The sequence below is a fragment of the Typopeltis vanoorti genome, chromosome 17 (assembly GCF_054136105.1).
Source record: "Typopeltis vanoorti isolate ZY-2024b chromosome 17, IOZ_Tvanoo_1.0, whole genome shotgun sequence".
NCBI lineage: Eukaryota > Metazoa > Arthropoda > Arachnida > Uropygi > Thelyphonidae > Typopeltis > Typopeltis vanoorti.
In genome coordinates, this window is record NC_143565.1 from 96,088,514 (window position 1) to 96,105,050 (window position 16,537).

The 16,537-nt window shown below is 36.5% G+C and overlaps 1 protein-coding gene across 5 annotated transcripts in view; it reads left to right on the forward strand.

The window, feature by feature from the left end:
• Ars2 (arsenic resistance protein 2) overlaps positions 1 to 16,537 on the forward strand; it is a 394,921-nt gene that overhangs the window by 369,102 nt on the left and 9,282 nt on the right. For 4 of the 5 annotated variants that reach the window (XM_090407029.1, XM_090407033.1, XM_090407031.1 and 1 more), the window contains one exon: positions 9,798 to 9,879. In XM_090407029.1, the coding sequence (XP_090263155.1) occupies positions 9,798 to 9,879 (82 nt within the window). Of the gene's footprint in view, positions 1 to 9,797; positions 9,880 to 12,899; positions 12,960 to 16,537 lie in introns of all 5 variants that reach the window. The other variant, XM_090407032.1, reaches the window with a different exon arrangement.

Sequence of the window (16,537 nt, forward strand, 5' to 3'; positions counted from 1 at the left end):
AAAGACATATTTAGGCTTAGGTGCTGGTTTACACTCATAATTAAATTTAATGGAATAAATACAGCAGAAAAATAATTAAATCATCATCAAATTCCTGCCATGTACCCTCAAGGAGTGTACAGGATATGATAGTACTACGTGAAAAAAATTACATCATTACTACCTATCTACAATTTTCCTCCAAATCAGTCTGTTACTTGTCAAGACTCCAACATTATCAGATCTTATATTTCTATTGTCTAAGGCACTTTGTACCGTATCAATCCACCTATATCTTGGTCTTCCTCTGGGTCGTTTTGCTGCAAACCTGGCAGAGAACACTTGTTTTGCTAATCTTTCTTCACCCATTCTTTATAAGTGACCATACCACCTGAGATTAGCTCTCTAACACATTCCTGTATGCTGACAATGTCAAGTTCTTTCCTAATATCCTCGTTTTTAATATAATATTGCCATTGATGCCATCTGTTCATGCCTATAATCTTTCTCAGGACTCTCATATCTGTGGTCTCTAGTCTTTGGTCAAGTGTTTTACTTCTGACCCAGCTCTCAGATCCATAAGTTAAAACTGGTTTGAACACTGTCTTGTATACAGCTAATTTAGTGTTCTGACTAATTTCTCTCTTATTCCATATGAATTTATTCAATTGACTTCCCACCATACCAGCTTTGCTGAATCTGTTGTCTTTTGTATATTTAATTTACCATCTTCAGTAAAAATCGTGCCTAAGTAGCTGAAATGTTTTACTTGTTCCACAGGTTCTCCATTCACAACACAGTTGACATTTTCAGTGATTCTGCCTATTTTCATTGTCTTTGTCTTTTTATTGCTGATCTTCATACCATATCTGTTACAACAGTTATTCAATTTAGTCAGAGAATTTTGCAGACTTGTAGTGGATTTATTTAGAAGTATAACATCATCCGCATAAAGCAAAGAGCTGACATTAACATCTCCAATTTTGATATCATGTTTAATACCACTTTCCTTCATAATGTGATCCATACAGATAATGAATAATAGAGGGGATATTGTACATCCTTGTATCACACCAGATTTAACATTAAACCATCTTCCTGTACTTCCTTCAGTTCTAACTGCTGACTTACAACTCAAATAAAGACTAAGTATTGCTTGATATAATGCTCCATTGATGCCATATAACTGTAGCATATTGAATAGCTTCTCTCTCTCAGCACCTTGTCATATGCCTTTTCCAGATCGACAAAACTTAAATACAGATCTTTGTTATATTCCCATGATTTCTCGACTATTCGTCATAAAGTGAAGATCTGATCCTGACAGCCTCTATTTAGCCTGAATCCAGCTTGTTCTTCACCAAGCTTTTCTTCCTCAATTCTTCTCAACCGTTTCTCAAGTACACTTGCATAGATCTTGCCAGGAACTCTCAGTAGGGAAATACCTCTGTAATTCTCACATTCAGTTTTATTTCCCTTTTTATATATATGGGTACTATGAGAGCTCTACTCCAATCATTGGGAATTCGCCCCTCTGTCCAGGTTTTCTGAACTATGCAGTGCAGCCACTGTAAGACTTTTATAGCACCATACTTCAGCATTTCTGGTCTCATTTCTGGTCACATTTCAAGCCATTGATGGCTTTTTCTACTTCAAGTATGGATATGTCTTCCTGACTGCATGCCTGGTCAGCGTTTTTTACCACTGTGCTGTCATCACTGCTTGTTTCATTTAGCAGTTTTTCAAAGTAATTACTCCATACTTCAAGGATATCTTTTTCTCCCGTTTTCATGTCACCTTTATCATCTCTAACTCCTTTTACAGCACTCTTTCCTCCATTCCTAAGTTTCTTCAACAACCTCCAGAATATTTTGCCACCTTTTTGATATTTATTTTCTATATTCTTGCCAAAGTCCTCCCATGACTTTTGTTTAGCTAGTTTTAACAGTGCTTTGCTTTCTTACATTTGTCTCTGCATTCTCTAAGAGCACATGCTGACTTATTTGACAGGAACTTTTGATATGCCTTCTTCTTTTCTTTAACTGCCTCTTTAACTTCCTGTGTCCACCAGGGAGTTCTGATTTTTTATCCTTGCAGACAACCTCATCACATGCCTCTCTGGCAGAATCAATCAATCAATGTTTTCTTCAGAGTTTGCCACTGAATCTCCAAGGTTTGATTCCTGTTCTCAAACTCTTTCATTTTCTTTTCAATAATATTTCTGTATTTTAGTCTACAGTTTACATCTGAGAGCTGCTCAACTTTTATTCGCTTTAAAACTTTCTTACATGTTATTCTTTTCAATATGAAATTCAATTTTATCCTGCTCAAGACTAAATAGTGATCACTTCCAATTTCAAATCCTCTGTACACTCTGGTGTCCTGCACCAGGGAGAAAACATCAATATCAACAATAACATAGTCAATGAGACTTTTCTTATTCCTAGCCTCTTCTCTCCATGTGAATTTGTGCACATTTTTATGTTGGAACATGGTATTAGTAATAACCAGTCCATGTCCTGAGCAGAAATCCAACAGATATTTGTCATTATTATTAGCTTTGTTCTTTTCTCCAAATTTTCCCAAAATATTTTTGTATGTCTGACAATCATTTCCTACTCTGCTGTTTATATCCCCAACACAGACCAACTTTTCCTTTTTCATTGTGTCAGTTGCTTTTTCTAATGCCTCCAAAAAATCTTCCACTTCTACCTTAGTAGAACCATAGGCACAAATAAGTCTCATTGTCCAGTTCCCCATTGTGATATTTGCCCATATCACCCTACTTGAGACTGCCTGCCATTCAAGATTAGCCTCATATTTAGTGTTGAATATTATGGCTACTCCTTATTTTCCTTGATTGTCATTGCCCGAATATAACATTTTGTATTTATTGCTCAGAAGATCTCACCAGTTTTTGTCTTTTTTGTTTTAGTTACCCCTGTTTTGTCAATCTGGTACTTATCTAATTCCTCAGCTAGCTCCATTTCTTTGCGATTCAGGCTTCTTATGTCGATAGTACCGATCTTGAACTCTGGTGATATTGAGTTGGAGTGTGTTTTCGGGTTTGTTGCAGTAGCTGACTTTTTGCTGTTCATCCTGGTTCCCTGGCGAAAACAACGGAGGCCTTGTTTAACCAGGCGACGCCCCAGCCGGCATGAAATTTTAGTCATGTTGTACCATCATTTTTTATTTTGGTTTAACCAATAAGAATACAATTTGGTCGGCTAAATCCCAAATTGCTAGCCCAATATTCGTTCAGTATCCAAGTAGATACCCAACAGGGTGCACCACGAGAAGGTGAGGATTGGACATTAGGTTAGAAGCCTTGGTCGGTTCTCTGTATTCCTTTTAAGGCTATGTGGAGGTCTCCTCTCAGTTAAACAGCTTTGACCCTTAAGCACCCTGATGTCAGGTTTATTTATAACTTCAGGAATACAATGTTAAATTGTAATAACATGCACAACAATAAGAAAGAAATTAGACTGTTTTGAACCTTAAATCCTATTGGTGCTGTTGGGTGGCCTAAGAATTAAAGTTTCCCAAATCTTGGGAAGTTTAACATAGCCATACTTATTTAGATTAGGCTTTTTTTTTTTAAATTATGCTCATGATTCTGAAAAGTGTTTCAAGTTTGTATTTGCTATGATGAAGCACACTAGTTGTTTTTTATTGAATCCTGTGCAAGGATCAGATGGAATGGGTATCCAAGCCATGATCAGCTAGCCCCGAGTGACCATAGTTGTGGGAGCAGATGTATTTCTTACCCAAAGGGATGTCGACAGAAATGGTTTGACCATAATATGATTGCAAAAACATACAAACACCTGGAACAAAGAGGGGAGAAAGAGAATCCTTAGGACAGCAGAGAAGTGAGGACAGCTTCAATTGAGGTTTGAAAGCAGTGAAGAGATTATTTTTCTTTATGGTTAAACTTGGAGATCTGTCACTTCAAGTGTGGTCAGTCAGCTGTAGCTGACCATGCCTTGGATACCTTGCACAGGATCAGATGGGGAAATAACTATTTGCTTCATCACATCAAATACAAACTTGAAAGATTATTTTTAGTATCAGCAGCAGATTTTCAAAACCAGCCTAATCTAAATAAATATGGTTGTGTTATATTTTCCAAGATTGGAGAAACTTTAATTCTTAAGCCTCATACCCAACAGCTAAGGCTGGCCAACAGTACTCATATAGGGTGCCTCTCATAGGACTTAAGGCTCAAAATAGTCTAATTTCTTCCACTTTTTCTTGTGTGTGTGCATGTGTGTTATTACAGTTTTAATATTGAATTCCCAAAGATGTCTCTGTGACAGAGAGGAAATATCAAAACGATTGAACCTGTTGTTTAATTCTTTCTCTGTGATGTATTCCATTAAATTTAATTATAAGGATAGGAAGGGTGCCAAAGTATTGTAAATGATTATAATGAGCAACTGAATCCAACTAGAATAGATAGAGACTAACGTGACTAAAGACATAGTTGGATGCTGCTATAAACTTGGGTTGTGTGAAGTGGACTGTGAACTGAATAAGCAAATTAACCTTATGAATCACCCCATAGTTAAAATCATTATGGTTCATTTCAGTATGTGATATTTAGAATGAAGAGAAAAGTGAAAGCATGTGAGAAAGGGAACATATAAAATTACTTAGGGATAATTACTTAACCAACATGTAATGGAAGGAATCAGTGCAAGAATCCAATCTGAGTATTCTTGAATCATTGTTGTTTTAGCCATTAGAGAGAAATAATAAACTGTCTATGAATAAAGTGGCTATTAAAGCTTCCAATTAATTCTAACGATCCTGCTTTTTTTTTAGTTTAGAGGTGGGAAATCACGTGGGAGATTTGATTAAAAAGTGAAAAAACAGCTAGAAGCAGTACCTCAACAAACTGCATGAAAGAGATTACACCTGACTGCATCCCCATCATTAAGAAAATAAATAACATGGAAGATAAGTGGATAAAAACTTTAACTGAGTACTACAAAAAGAATATGTTGTGGATGATAATATCTGGACAGGAGAGTGACATCTATGGTGAGACGGCAAAATTAGAATATGAAAAGAAATTATCCGAATAGGGAGTGAATTCTTTTGCTGTCTAGTAAGTAAAAGGAAGAATAGGTATGCAAAATCAGAGGGAGGCATGGAAAGATGGAAGTGGAATTTATACATTACTAAGAAATAATTGCCTGAAACAACATGTTGTTGTTATCACATGACACCTCCAAGGAGTCCAAGGATGCATTGTGGGAGGACACTCCACTCTACTCTTCTTCACACGTCTCTCTGTTTTCCCTACTTCTTATTTCTCCACCTGCACATGACATTACTACCATCAATGCATTTTACCTCCCATCATCATCATCACCACCAACAACAGTATTTTTTGTCTGTAAATTGCGTGTGGCCTCACAACCTATGTGCTTGTAGGTGGGGTGAAAATCCTGAATTTAGAGCAAACTAGTTGTGTGAGAGTGTTGGATCTGGTAATAGCATCAGAAGATATATATACATAACCAAGGTAGACACTTCTTTCAGTTGTGGAAAGTGATCATGCAGTCTTGTTCTGAGAAGTTGCTAAACATGTGGAATTCTCTTTCAAGAAAGAATTTATGTTGAACTATAAAGCTGGTAATTATGACAGACTTAGGAGGCATTTGGAGCAGTGCCGTGGCTTGAGAAGCTACAAGGAAGTCAGCAGTGCATGGGAAGTGGTCAGAGATTGTTTGAGAAGCAGTATCAGACTGCATATCCAAGGTCAGGAGAATAAACCAAGTGGGGGATTAAGTGAATGAGTAGAGATATAAAGCAGGAGCTGCAAAAAAAGAAAACACTCTGGAGGGAAAGGGTGATCAGCATGCTCACGAGCAGTACAGAGTGCAAGCAAGAAGGATGACTAGTCTGGTAAGAAAGGCCACGTCAGATTATGAGAGAAAATTAGCTAAGCAGGTCAGGGTAAATCCAAAAGAGTTTTTTCATTGTGTAGCAAGTAAGAGAAAAAGTGAGTATGGGAGAATGACTTTAACCTCTGCAAGATGATAGGAAGGTGACAGAGGCAAAAGAATTGTTCAGCTGATGAGTGATCGTTTTGCAAAGGTGTATCATCCAGGTGAAGATTTCTTGCAAGCCAAGCAGTAAACAGCACTGCATTTTGGTAGTCCTGATGTTCACAAGGTTGTTCTTTCCCACTGAAGAATCCTAAGGAGTTCAGGTCTGAGGTATTAATTATGAAAAATCCTGAAGCTCAGAATCATTGGGCACCACAGAGTTTCTGAAATGAAGAAGAGGAATGGGGTGTGTTATTATCACAAAGCTATGAGTAGGATTTGTGGTGAATGAGAGAATGTCATTTATAGCCTGGAGACAATCAGTGAAAATATTGATTCTGGAATCTTCTGTCATTTGGGAATCCATCTACTATGGCATATAGCTATTAACAACAGAAGGAACTGACAACCCAATTGCAGAGTAGGAGGAAACCATATGATGATGATAGTTTATATGAGCAGGAATTTGTTCCAAACTCAGTCAAATGCCCTGGAAATGTCAATAATGATGAGATGATTTTTCCAAACCTAAAGGTGGAGGTGATCATAGGTTATATATTGTGCAATTTGAGAATAGAGGTGGAATCCACACTACTGCTATTTACTGATTAGTTGCTAGATCTCCAGATGTGAAAAAAATGGGCTGTTGATGTCCTTCACTGTATAATTTTTGAGAGAACTGAAGTGAAGGCATTGTGATGATCCACCCTGACTTTAATCATTCTTTTTTTGGAATAACCTGAATATAGATCTATTGCCATTGCTGTAGGATTGATGCTGGACAAGTAGAAAAGCAGAGATTTTAGGATGGGTGTAATTCGGAAGCACAATTTGGGGGATACAGAGAGTCGTAATAGGACCTACGTAATAGTTTATTATAATTGAAGATTAACAAGGATTTTTTTATTAGTCATTAAATTTGAAACATGTATCAACTAGTTTCACTCATACTAAACACTACTGGCTTCTTTGAGGATTATAATTAGTGCAAAAAAACTCGTATTAAAATCGATAACAACAAAGCTTTCCAAACATTGAAAAAATCAGTTTAAAAGAAAATAAATTCATCCTTAAACATTGATGCAAAGTCTCATGACCTACATTAGCTGTCATCAAATGAAGACTGGAAGTAATTGTTGGAAAAATTGAAATCTGACATGTTAAAATATTTTATTAGAGATTTCCAGGTGCCATTTAATTTAAGACAGGATCATGGCCTAGAGACTGGAAGAAGTTGGTTTTCATACCACTGCATAAGAAAGGTGATATGAGGATGTGCAAGAACTATAGAACTATTAGTTTAATATCTCATGCAAGCAAAATTTTATTCAAGATCATGCTAAATAGGATTGAGGCCAAAGTTGAGACAGAGATGCCCGAGGAACAAGCAGGTTTTAGGAAAGATAAGGACACCAGAGATCAGATCCTTTGCCTTAGACAGATCATAGAAAAGTATAAAGAATTTAGACTTCCTCTGGTAATTTCTGTTTCTTAGACTACTCTAAAGCTTTTGACTGTTGAGCATGTGAAACTGTGGGAAGTAATGAAAAGAATGGGTTTTCCTCAACATGCTATCTGGTTGATAGCCAACTTGTACAGGGAGCAAGAAGCCACAGTAAAAACAGGTGTTGGATTGACTGATTGGCTTCAGGTTGGAAAAGGAGTAAGGCAAGGATGTTTACTTTCTCCTCACTTGTTTAGTATATACAGGGTGTTCGGGATAAATTTGACAGTTTCGTAAGGAAAAAGAAAATCTTCTTTGAATCTATTAAATTTAATGAATTGACAAAAAAACATTACAGGCAGAGTTAATTACAATACTATCAACAAGATTTACTCAAAATAACCACCATTAGCATCGATCACAGCTTCAATTCTGCTTCGGAACCTCGAACAAGCTGATGCTACAGTCTCCCTGGGAAGGGCCGCAAAAACTGTTTTAATTTTATCCATTAACTGGGCTTTTGTATTACTGGAAGTGCGATTGGTGTCTTTTTCAACTGCGCCCCATACAAAATAATCCATGGGGTTAAGGTCTGGGGAGTTTGGAGGCCAAACATTTGGACTGGTGAAGTCGTAGAAATTTTCAGACAACCATTTTTGACTTTTCCCAGAGGTGTGGCAAGGGGCCGAATCCTGCTGCCATACATACGGCCTACCATTGGCTACCCTTGTTATCCAGGGCTTGACTACAGTTAGCAACTCCACGAACAAAGCCCGAATTCCAATGCCAGGGTTCTTCAACACCTGTTCCTGCAGATTTGCGAGGAATTCTGCTGTACGAACGCAATCAGATCGTCTGCTAGGGATCTTTCTTCTTGCTACATCCTCGTAGTCACCATTGCAAGTCTCTAGTTCATGCCTGATTGTTTTTACTGTATTCAGGGAGCATTGGGCAGCAGTCGTAATATCCTTATTTTGATGGCGGGCACGAATCATCATGATACAAGTTATTCTCTTCCATGATTCAGGTGGGTTCCAGCTATCCATCCTTTCTGACATCTTGTATATGAATGAAGAAGGGTCCAAACTTTTAAATGAAGAGAAGTGTGTGTTAATACATGTAACTTACGGAAAAATATAATTAATTATAAATATGTCAAATTTATCCCGAACACCCTGTATATGGAGGGCATGATGCATTGGATAAGCTCAAGACAGGAATTAGTATAGGAGGTAGATTGATCAGTAATCTGAGGTATGCTGATGATACAGTATTGTGGAAGAACTGGAAAAATTCTTGACATAATTAACAAGATCAGTAATATAACAGAGGACTTCAACTAAATCCTAGCAAGAGAAAGATTATGGTTCTCAAAGGAAATACAAGCAGGAAAGCTCTTGAGAAACAAGTTTACCTTAATGGAAAAAGAATCGAGAAAGTCAGCAAGTTTGAGTACCTAGGATCCATTATTAATCTGAAGAATTGCTGTTTAGAAGATGTCAAAAGAAGGTTAGGAATGGCTAAAACAATAGTTAGAGACCTGTCTAAAATCTGGAAGGATGGATCTATCTCCATGGGAACAAAGTTGAGGATTTTGGATGCAGTTGTTTTTCCAACAGCGACTTATGGATTTGAGATTTGGAACCTAAAGGAGTCAGATAAGAAACGGATATCTGCTTTTGAGATGTGGTGTTACAGAAGGCTGTTGAGGATATCATATACTGAAAGGCGTACAAATGAATGGGTGTTAGAAAAGATCAGTAGAATTTTAAGGCTCCTTAAGGATATTGACAGAAGAAAGTTAAAATATTTTGGACACATAGAAAGGATGGAAGGGGGACTTCTCAGAACAGTAATAGAAGGTAAAGTTCCTGGAAAAAGAGGAAGGGGTAGACCATCAATGAGATGGATGGATGGTGTTTGTGGAGTGACTGATCTTCAGAGAGTTGAGGCCGCCAGAAAAGGAAATAACAGGGCTACATGCCACGGTCTGGTGTGGCACATCACCGAGCATCGGAGTGACCATATGGCATCTGTAGATGCCCAGGAACATAGAATAGAATATTTAATTTAAGAAATGTCTCATTATATATTTTGAGTAAATTTAATTCAATTTTTTTTTTACATGGAGAGTAGTGGAGGTTAGTGAAATGCACTGAATGCGTTAGTAGAATCAACCTGAATGCATTGAGGATGCAAAGAGTGTGAGGGAGATTTAAGCTTTAATGTGGTAGATATATCACTGTTAACTTACTACAATAATTCAGTAACTCAAGGAGATTTATCATTAATAATATCCAATGTTTCTTTTCCAGGAGGGTTTGGCTCTCAAGCATACAGGAACAATTTTGATACATATGGGAGGAGTGCATATGGAAAACGTAACAATTATGGACGGTAAGTTATAATTCAATTTATACTTGAAAATTAATTTAGTTAATATTATTATTAAGAGGGAGTGAGGAACTCATCGAGGGAGGCCATACTATTTGCACCAGCTGTCATACCTGTTCTTGAATTCACTCACATTACTTGCACACACACACACATCACATCTAATGGCAATCCGTTCCAATCATGCATCACTCTATGAGAGAAAAAATTCTATCTCCTCTCATTCTCCTGTTTGCTAGTGTCTGTATTCATAATCAATATTCCACAATCCTGATATCATTTTTAACACTTTTCTTTGCACTTTCTCCACTGTATCAGAATCATTAGAAAAACTATAGGAGACCAGACCTATTCACAATAGTCCAAGTCAGGTCTTATTAAGGCAAATTGACTCCCTTATCTTTACATATCAAGGTTTGTTTCAGCATTACAATTATTCTCTCACTGAGTTGTATTTGCAATCTTTGCTATATGGTCCTTGAACATCAACTTCCTGTCTATTAAAACTCCAAGATCCATAGCAAAATCCAAAAGTATCATGGTATATCCGTTTCCCTCAAAAGTCCAACGAGAAATACATGGCTGTTATCGAGAGATTTATGAAGAGAAGAAACAGCCACTATTCAGTCATCTCTTGATAATTTCTTAAGAAAATTTAATTTTCTATTTTGTTATACTATTTTTAGTGTTATTACTTTAAATTTGCAATGATTTTTCTGTGAGCTGCGAGCAGTCACATGAGTGCAACACAAGTAGTCAGAAAGATGGCAGCTGTTATATGCATATATAAAGCAGAGAAGTGATTGAATCCTTACTTGGAAGATGTGAATCCTATGGAGATGACACCATTCCAGTTGGATGCTGGGTCAGACAGTTCAAGAGTAATGAAACCAAAATCAGACACAAGTCTTGAAGCAGCTACCAAGTGATGGCAGTGACAACAGACAGTAAAAGTCACATTGATCAAGAGAATTATTGCATCACAACTCGCGAATTGTACAACCTTGATATCAGAAAACTAATGGTTTCGACCTCGGCTACAACAGGGTTTTTGTACAGTGGATCATGAAAATGCTTAACAATGAATACAAATTCCAGAAAGTTATCTATGCAGAACTACTTCCACATAATGACAATGAGGGTGATGATTACCTGTCACACATAGTCACAGGTGATGAAACATGTGGTTCATCATTATGATCCTGAAATGAAGTGATATTTGATTGGATGGCATCATTTCCATCTAAGTTCACTGAACTTGAAGAAATTTAAAAGACAGCCTTCTGTAGCCAATCATGGCATCCTTGTTATGAAACAAAGATAAGATCTTGCTTGTGGACTTTTTGGAATAAGGCTCCATTCTCATTTTGAAACAGTATGTGGAGATGTTACAGAAATTGTAAAAATGCATCTTTAGAGTTCGACTCACCAGAAACGTGAACAGGGCTCTCCTACTTTTTCATGACAACCCTTGCTTATCTCTAATCCAAAGTATTTTAGTAATAAAGTGTGACACCTTTTGGCTACTCGTATATGGAAATATGACTTTTCCATTATTTCAACCTTGCTATCACTTCTGGGTTTGGATAGTGACCCTTCCTATAATGCATAGCATCATACATGTCCTTAAGGATATTTGCTTCACATTATGGGATACTATGGCAAGTGATCTGAAGTCATTACCCTCTATATATGAGTTGCCCAGTCCTGAAATTACTTCAGGTACAAACTTTGTTTGCTTACACTTGAATAAAGGATTAAACCAAGTATATAATTTCTTGGCATCTTTAATTTAAGAAGGATCTGTATTTAAGTTTTTGGAAAATGCACATTATAAGGTACTAAGATTAAAGTTGTGTATTCAAACCACTGTATGTGATGCAAATAGGACATTATACACAACTGTTATAAGTCAGTAGTTTTTTAACTGCTGAAGGATGCAATGAAGATGTGTTAGATGTAAAATCAGTTGTAAGACATGAGAGTATACCATCTCTGCTCTTATTCACATATGTGCATCAACGCTGGAAATATTCAAATAAACTCATTACTTTGGGCAGATGGTGCTATTCTCCTAACTAGGAGAATAACAATAATTGCAGTAGCAAATTTGGTATGGATATGAGCAATATAAAAGGAAAAACTCTAAAAATGGGTGGGAACATGGAAACATCAGCTGCATTCCCTATGGAGAACCTATAGAAGAGCTAAAATAAAATATTTCAGCTATTAAGGCACAATTTTTAGCAGAGGTGACAATATGAAAAAAGACAGAATATGCAAAGCATGAGTAGCCATTTCAGTAAATGTATATGAAATAAAAGAGAAATAAGCAAAAAAAAAAAAAAAAAAAAATTAAACTGGCATTATTTAAGACAATGTTCCAACCACTTTTAACTAATTTTTCTGGAAGTTTGTTTAGAGGTAATACATTAATCATAGATGGTGCCTTTCTTCATTTCTGTTGATGTTGAATTTAAATTAAGTTTATTAGTCAGAGTTATCTGACTTAACATTGCTCATCCTTCCAAAAATAATAAGAGTTTGTTTAAGCAAGCACCACTCTAACCAGCATGATAGTTTAAGTCAATTCAGAATGCATTTCATTTATTTTAATGGCTGTAATTCACAACACAGGAATAATAAATAAATAATTAATATTTATTTAACTTATTTGCTGATATTTCACTGGTGTTATACCCAGTATCTTCAGAATACAAAGAACAGTTTATCACAGTACACGAACAACGGTAAATAGTTAATAGTAGGACAGGTTTAAAAATTGTAATGGACAACATAAGGAACTAAAGTCTTAATTGGCACCATTTGTTGTTGGATAAGGAGAGAGTTAACAAGTATTAATTTGATCTTAAAATGACTGTCTCCTAGATTTTTGGTAAATTGATTTCGCCATGCTTTTTGAGGGTTTGGGAGAATGCTTTAAAGCTGCTGCTGATTTCAAAAACAGTCTCTCTGACTTACAATGACTTCTGTGTAGTACTTTTTTTTTTTTTTTTTTTCAGTGGATCTTGTATGAAGGGGTATTCGAGAGGCATGGCTGCTAATCCTGACTTGCTATAATGGTGAGGAGCTGATATTTATTAATCACTGTGGATATCTTTTTGGATTTACCCCGAATGTATGGGATGGCAACAGTTCTGCTATATTCTTGTGTATTTAGTGACAAAGGGGATTTTTTGGGGGAACATTTAGTCATCATCATCAAATTCCTGACATGTACCCTCTAGGAATGTAGAGGATATAATAGTACTACATGAAAACTTACATCATTACTAACTTCCTATCTACAATTTTCCTCCAAATCAGTCTGTTGCCTGTCAAGACTCTAACATTATCTGATCTTATATTTATATCTTCTAAGGCACTTATTGTATCACTCCACCTATACCTTGGTCTTCCTTTGGGTCTTTTTCCTGCCAACCTGGCAGAGAACACTTGTTTTTCTAATCTTTCCTCTCACATTCTGTTGTGACCATACCACCTGAGATTAACTCTGTTAACACATTCTTGGATGTTAACAATGTTAAGTTCTTTCCTAATATCCTCATTTTTAATATATTAAAATTGATGTCATCTGTTCATGCCCCTAATTTTTCTCAGGACTCTGTGGTCTCTAGTCTTTGGTGAAGCATTTTACAGGGTGTTCGGGATAAATTTGACATATTTATAATTAATTATATTTTTCCATAAGTTACATGTATTAACACACACTTCTCTTCATTTAAAAGGTTGGACCCTTCTTCATTCATATACAAGATGTCAGAAAGGATGGATAGCTGGAACCCACCTGAATCATGGAAGAGAATAACTTGTATCATGATGATTCGTGCCGGCCATCAAAATAAGGATATTTCGACTGCTGCCCAATGCTCCCTGAATACAGTAAAAACAATCAGGCATGAACTAGAGACTTGCAATGGTGACTACGAGGATGTAGCAAGAAGAAAGATCCCATGCAGACTAAATTTCCCCAAACTGTGATGGTTTTCGGATGTGTATCCTCTGAAGGCAATGTGATGCCTCCGCATTTTTTCCAAGAGGGCCTCAGGTTGACTTCAGATGGCTACGTGGAGTTGCTAAACACTGTAGTCAAGCCCTGGATAACAAGGGGTAGCCAATGGTAGGCCGTATGTATGGCAGCAGGATTCGGCCCCTTGCCACACCTCTGGGAAAAGTCAAAAATGGTTGTCTGAAAATTTCTACGACTTCACCAGTCCAAATGTTTGGCCTCCAAACTCCCCAGACCTTAACCCCATGGATTATTTTGTATGGGGCGCAGTTGAAAAAGACACCAATCGCACTTCCAGTAATACAAAAGCCCAGTTAATGGATAAAATTAAAACAGTTTTTGCGGCCCTTCCCAGGGAGACTGTAGCATCAGCTTGTTCGAGGTTCCGAAGCAGGATTGAAGCTGTGATCGATGCTAATGGTGGTTATTTTGAGTAAATCTTGTTGATAGTATTGTAATTAACTCTGCCTGTAATGTTTTTTGTCAATTCATTAAATTTAATAGATACAAAGAAGATTTTCTTTTTCCTTACGAAACTGTCAAATTTATCCCGAACACCCTGTATTTCTAATTTGGCTCTCAGATCCTTTCTAATCCAGCTCTCAGAATTTGAACACTGTCTTGTATACAGCTGATTTAGTGTTTTGACTAATTTCTCTCTTATTCCATATAAATTTATTCTGTTGACTTCCTACCAGCTTTGTTGATTCTGTTGTCTATTTCCATATTTAATTTATTTACCATCTTCACTAAAAATCATGCCTAAGTAGCTGAAATATTGTACTTGTTCTATAGATTCTCCATTCACAATGTAGTTGATATTTTCAATGCTTCTGCCTATTTTCATTGTCTTTGTCTTGCTATTGCCGATTTTCATACCAAATTTATTAGAACAATTATTCAAATTTAGTCAGGGAATCTTGCAAACTTATACTGGATTTATTTAGAAGTACATTATCTGCATCAAGTAAAGAGCTGAGATTAACATCTCCAATTTTGATATCAAGTTTAATACCACTTTCCGTCATGATGTAATCCATATAGATAATGGATAACAGAGGGAATAATGTACATCCTTGTCTGACACCAGATTTAACATTAAACCATCTTGCTGTACTTCCTTTAATTCTAACTGCTGACTTACAACTCAAATAAAGACTAAGTATTGCTTAGTATAATGCCTCATCGACACCATACAACTGTAGCATTTTGAATAGCTTTTCTCTTGGCACCTTGTCATATGCCTTTTCCAGATCTGCAAAACTTAAATACAGATCTTTGTTATATTCCCATGATTTCTCAACTACTTGTCATAAGTGAAAATCTGATCCTGACAGTCTCTATTTCGCTTGAATCCAGCTTGTTCTTCACCAAGCTTTTCTTCTACAATTCTTCTCAACCATTTCTCAAGTATACTTGCATATATCTTACCAGGAACACTCAGTAGGGAAATACCTCTGTAATTCTCACATTCGGTTTTATTTCCCTTTTTATATATGGGTACTATGAGAGCTCTACTCCAATCATCGGGAATTCCTCCCTCTGTCCAGGCCTTCTGAACTATCCAGTGCAGCTACTCTAGGACATTTATACCTCCATACTTGAGCATTTCTGGTCGAATATCATCTACTCCTACTACCCTTCCACCTTTCAGGATTTGATGGCTTTTTTACTTTAACTATGGATAGTTATTCCTGATTGCATGCCTGTTGAGTGTTTTTTACCACTGTGCTGTTACTGCTTATTTCATTTAGCAATTTTTTATAGTAATTACTCTATATCTCAACGATATCTTTTTCTCCCATTTCCATGTCACCTTTATCACTTTTAATTCCCTTAACAGCACCCTTTTCTCCATTTTGGAGCTTTTTCAACAGCCGCGAGAATATTTTTTCCACTTTCCCGATATTTAATTTCCATATTCTTGTCAAAGTCTTCCCATTACTTTTGTTTAGCTTTCTTACATTTGTCTCTTTATTTTCTAAGAACACATGCTGACTTATTTGCCATGAACCTTTGATATGTTTTCTTCTTTTCCTTCACTGCCTCTTTAACTTCCTGTGTCCACCATGGAGTTCTGATTTTTCTATTCTTGCAGACAACCTCACCACATGCCTCTCTGGCTGAATCAATGTTTTTTTCATGGCTTGTCACCGAATCTCTGAGGTTTGATTCCTCTTCTCAAATTCTTTCTTTTTTTTTCTTGAATAATATTTGTGTATTTTAGTCCACAGTTCACATCTGAGAGCGTCAAAACTTTTAATTTTGCGTTTAAACTTTCTTATATGTTCTACTTTTCAATATGAAATTCCCTCAAGACTAAATGGTGATCACTTCCAATTTCAAATCCTCTGTACACTCTAGTGTCCTGCACCAGTGAGAAAACATCACTATCAACAATAACATAGTCAGTGAAACTTTTCTTCTTCCTTGCCTCTTCTCTCCATGTGAATTTGTGCACATTTTTATGTTGTAATATTGTGTTAGTAATAACTAGTCCGTGTCCTGAGCAGAAATCCAACAGATATTTGCCGTTATTCTTAGCTTGTTTTGCTCTTTTCTCCAAACTTTCCCAAAATATTTTTGTATATCTGAGAGTCATTTCCTACTTAGCTATTTACATCCCCACCA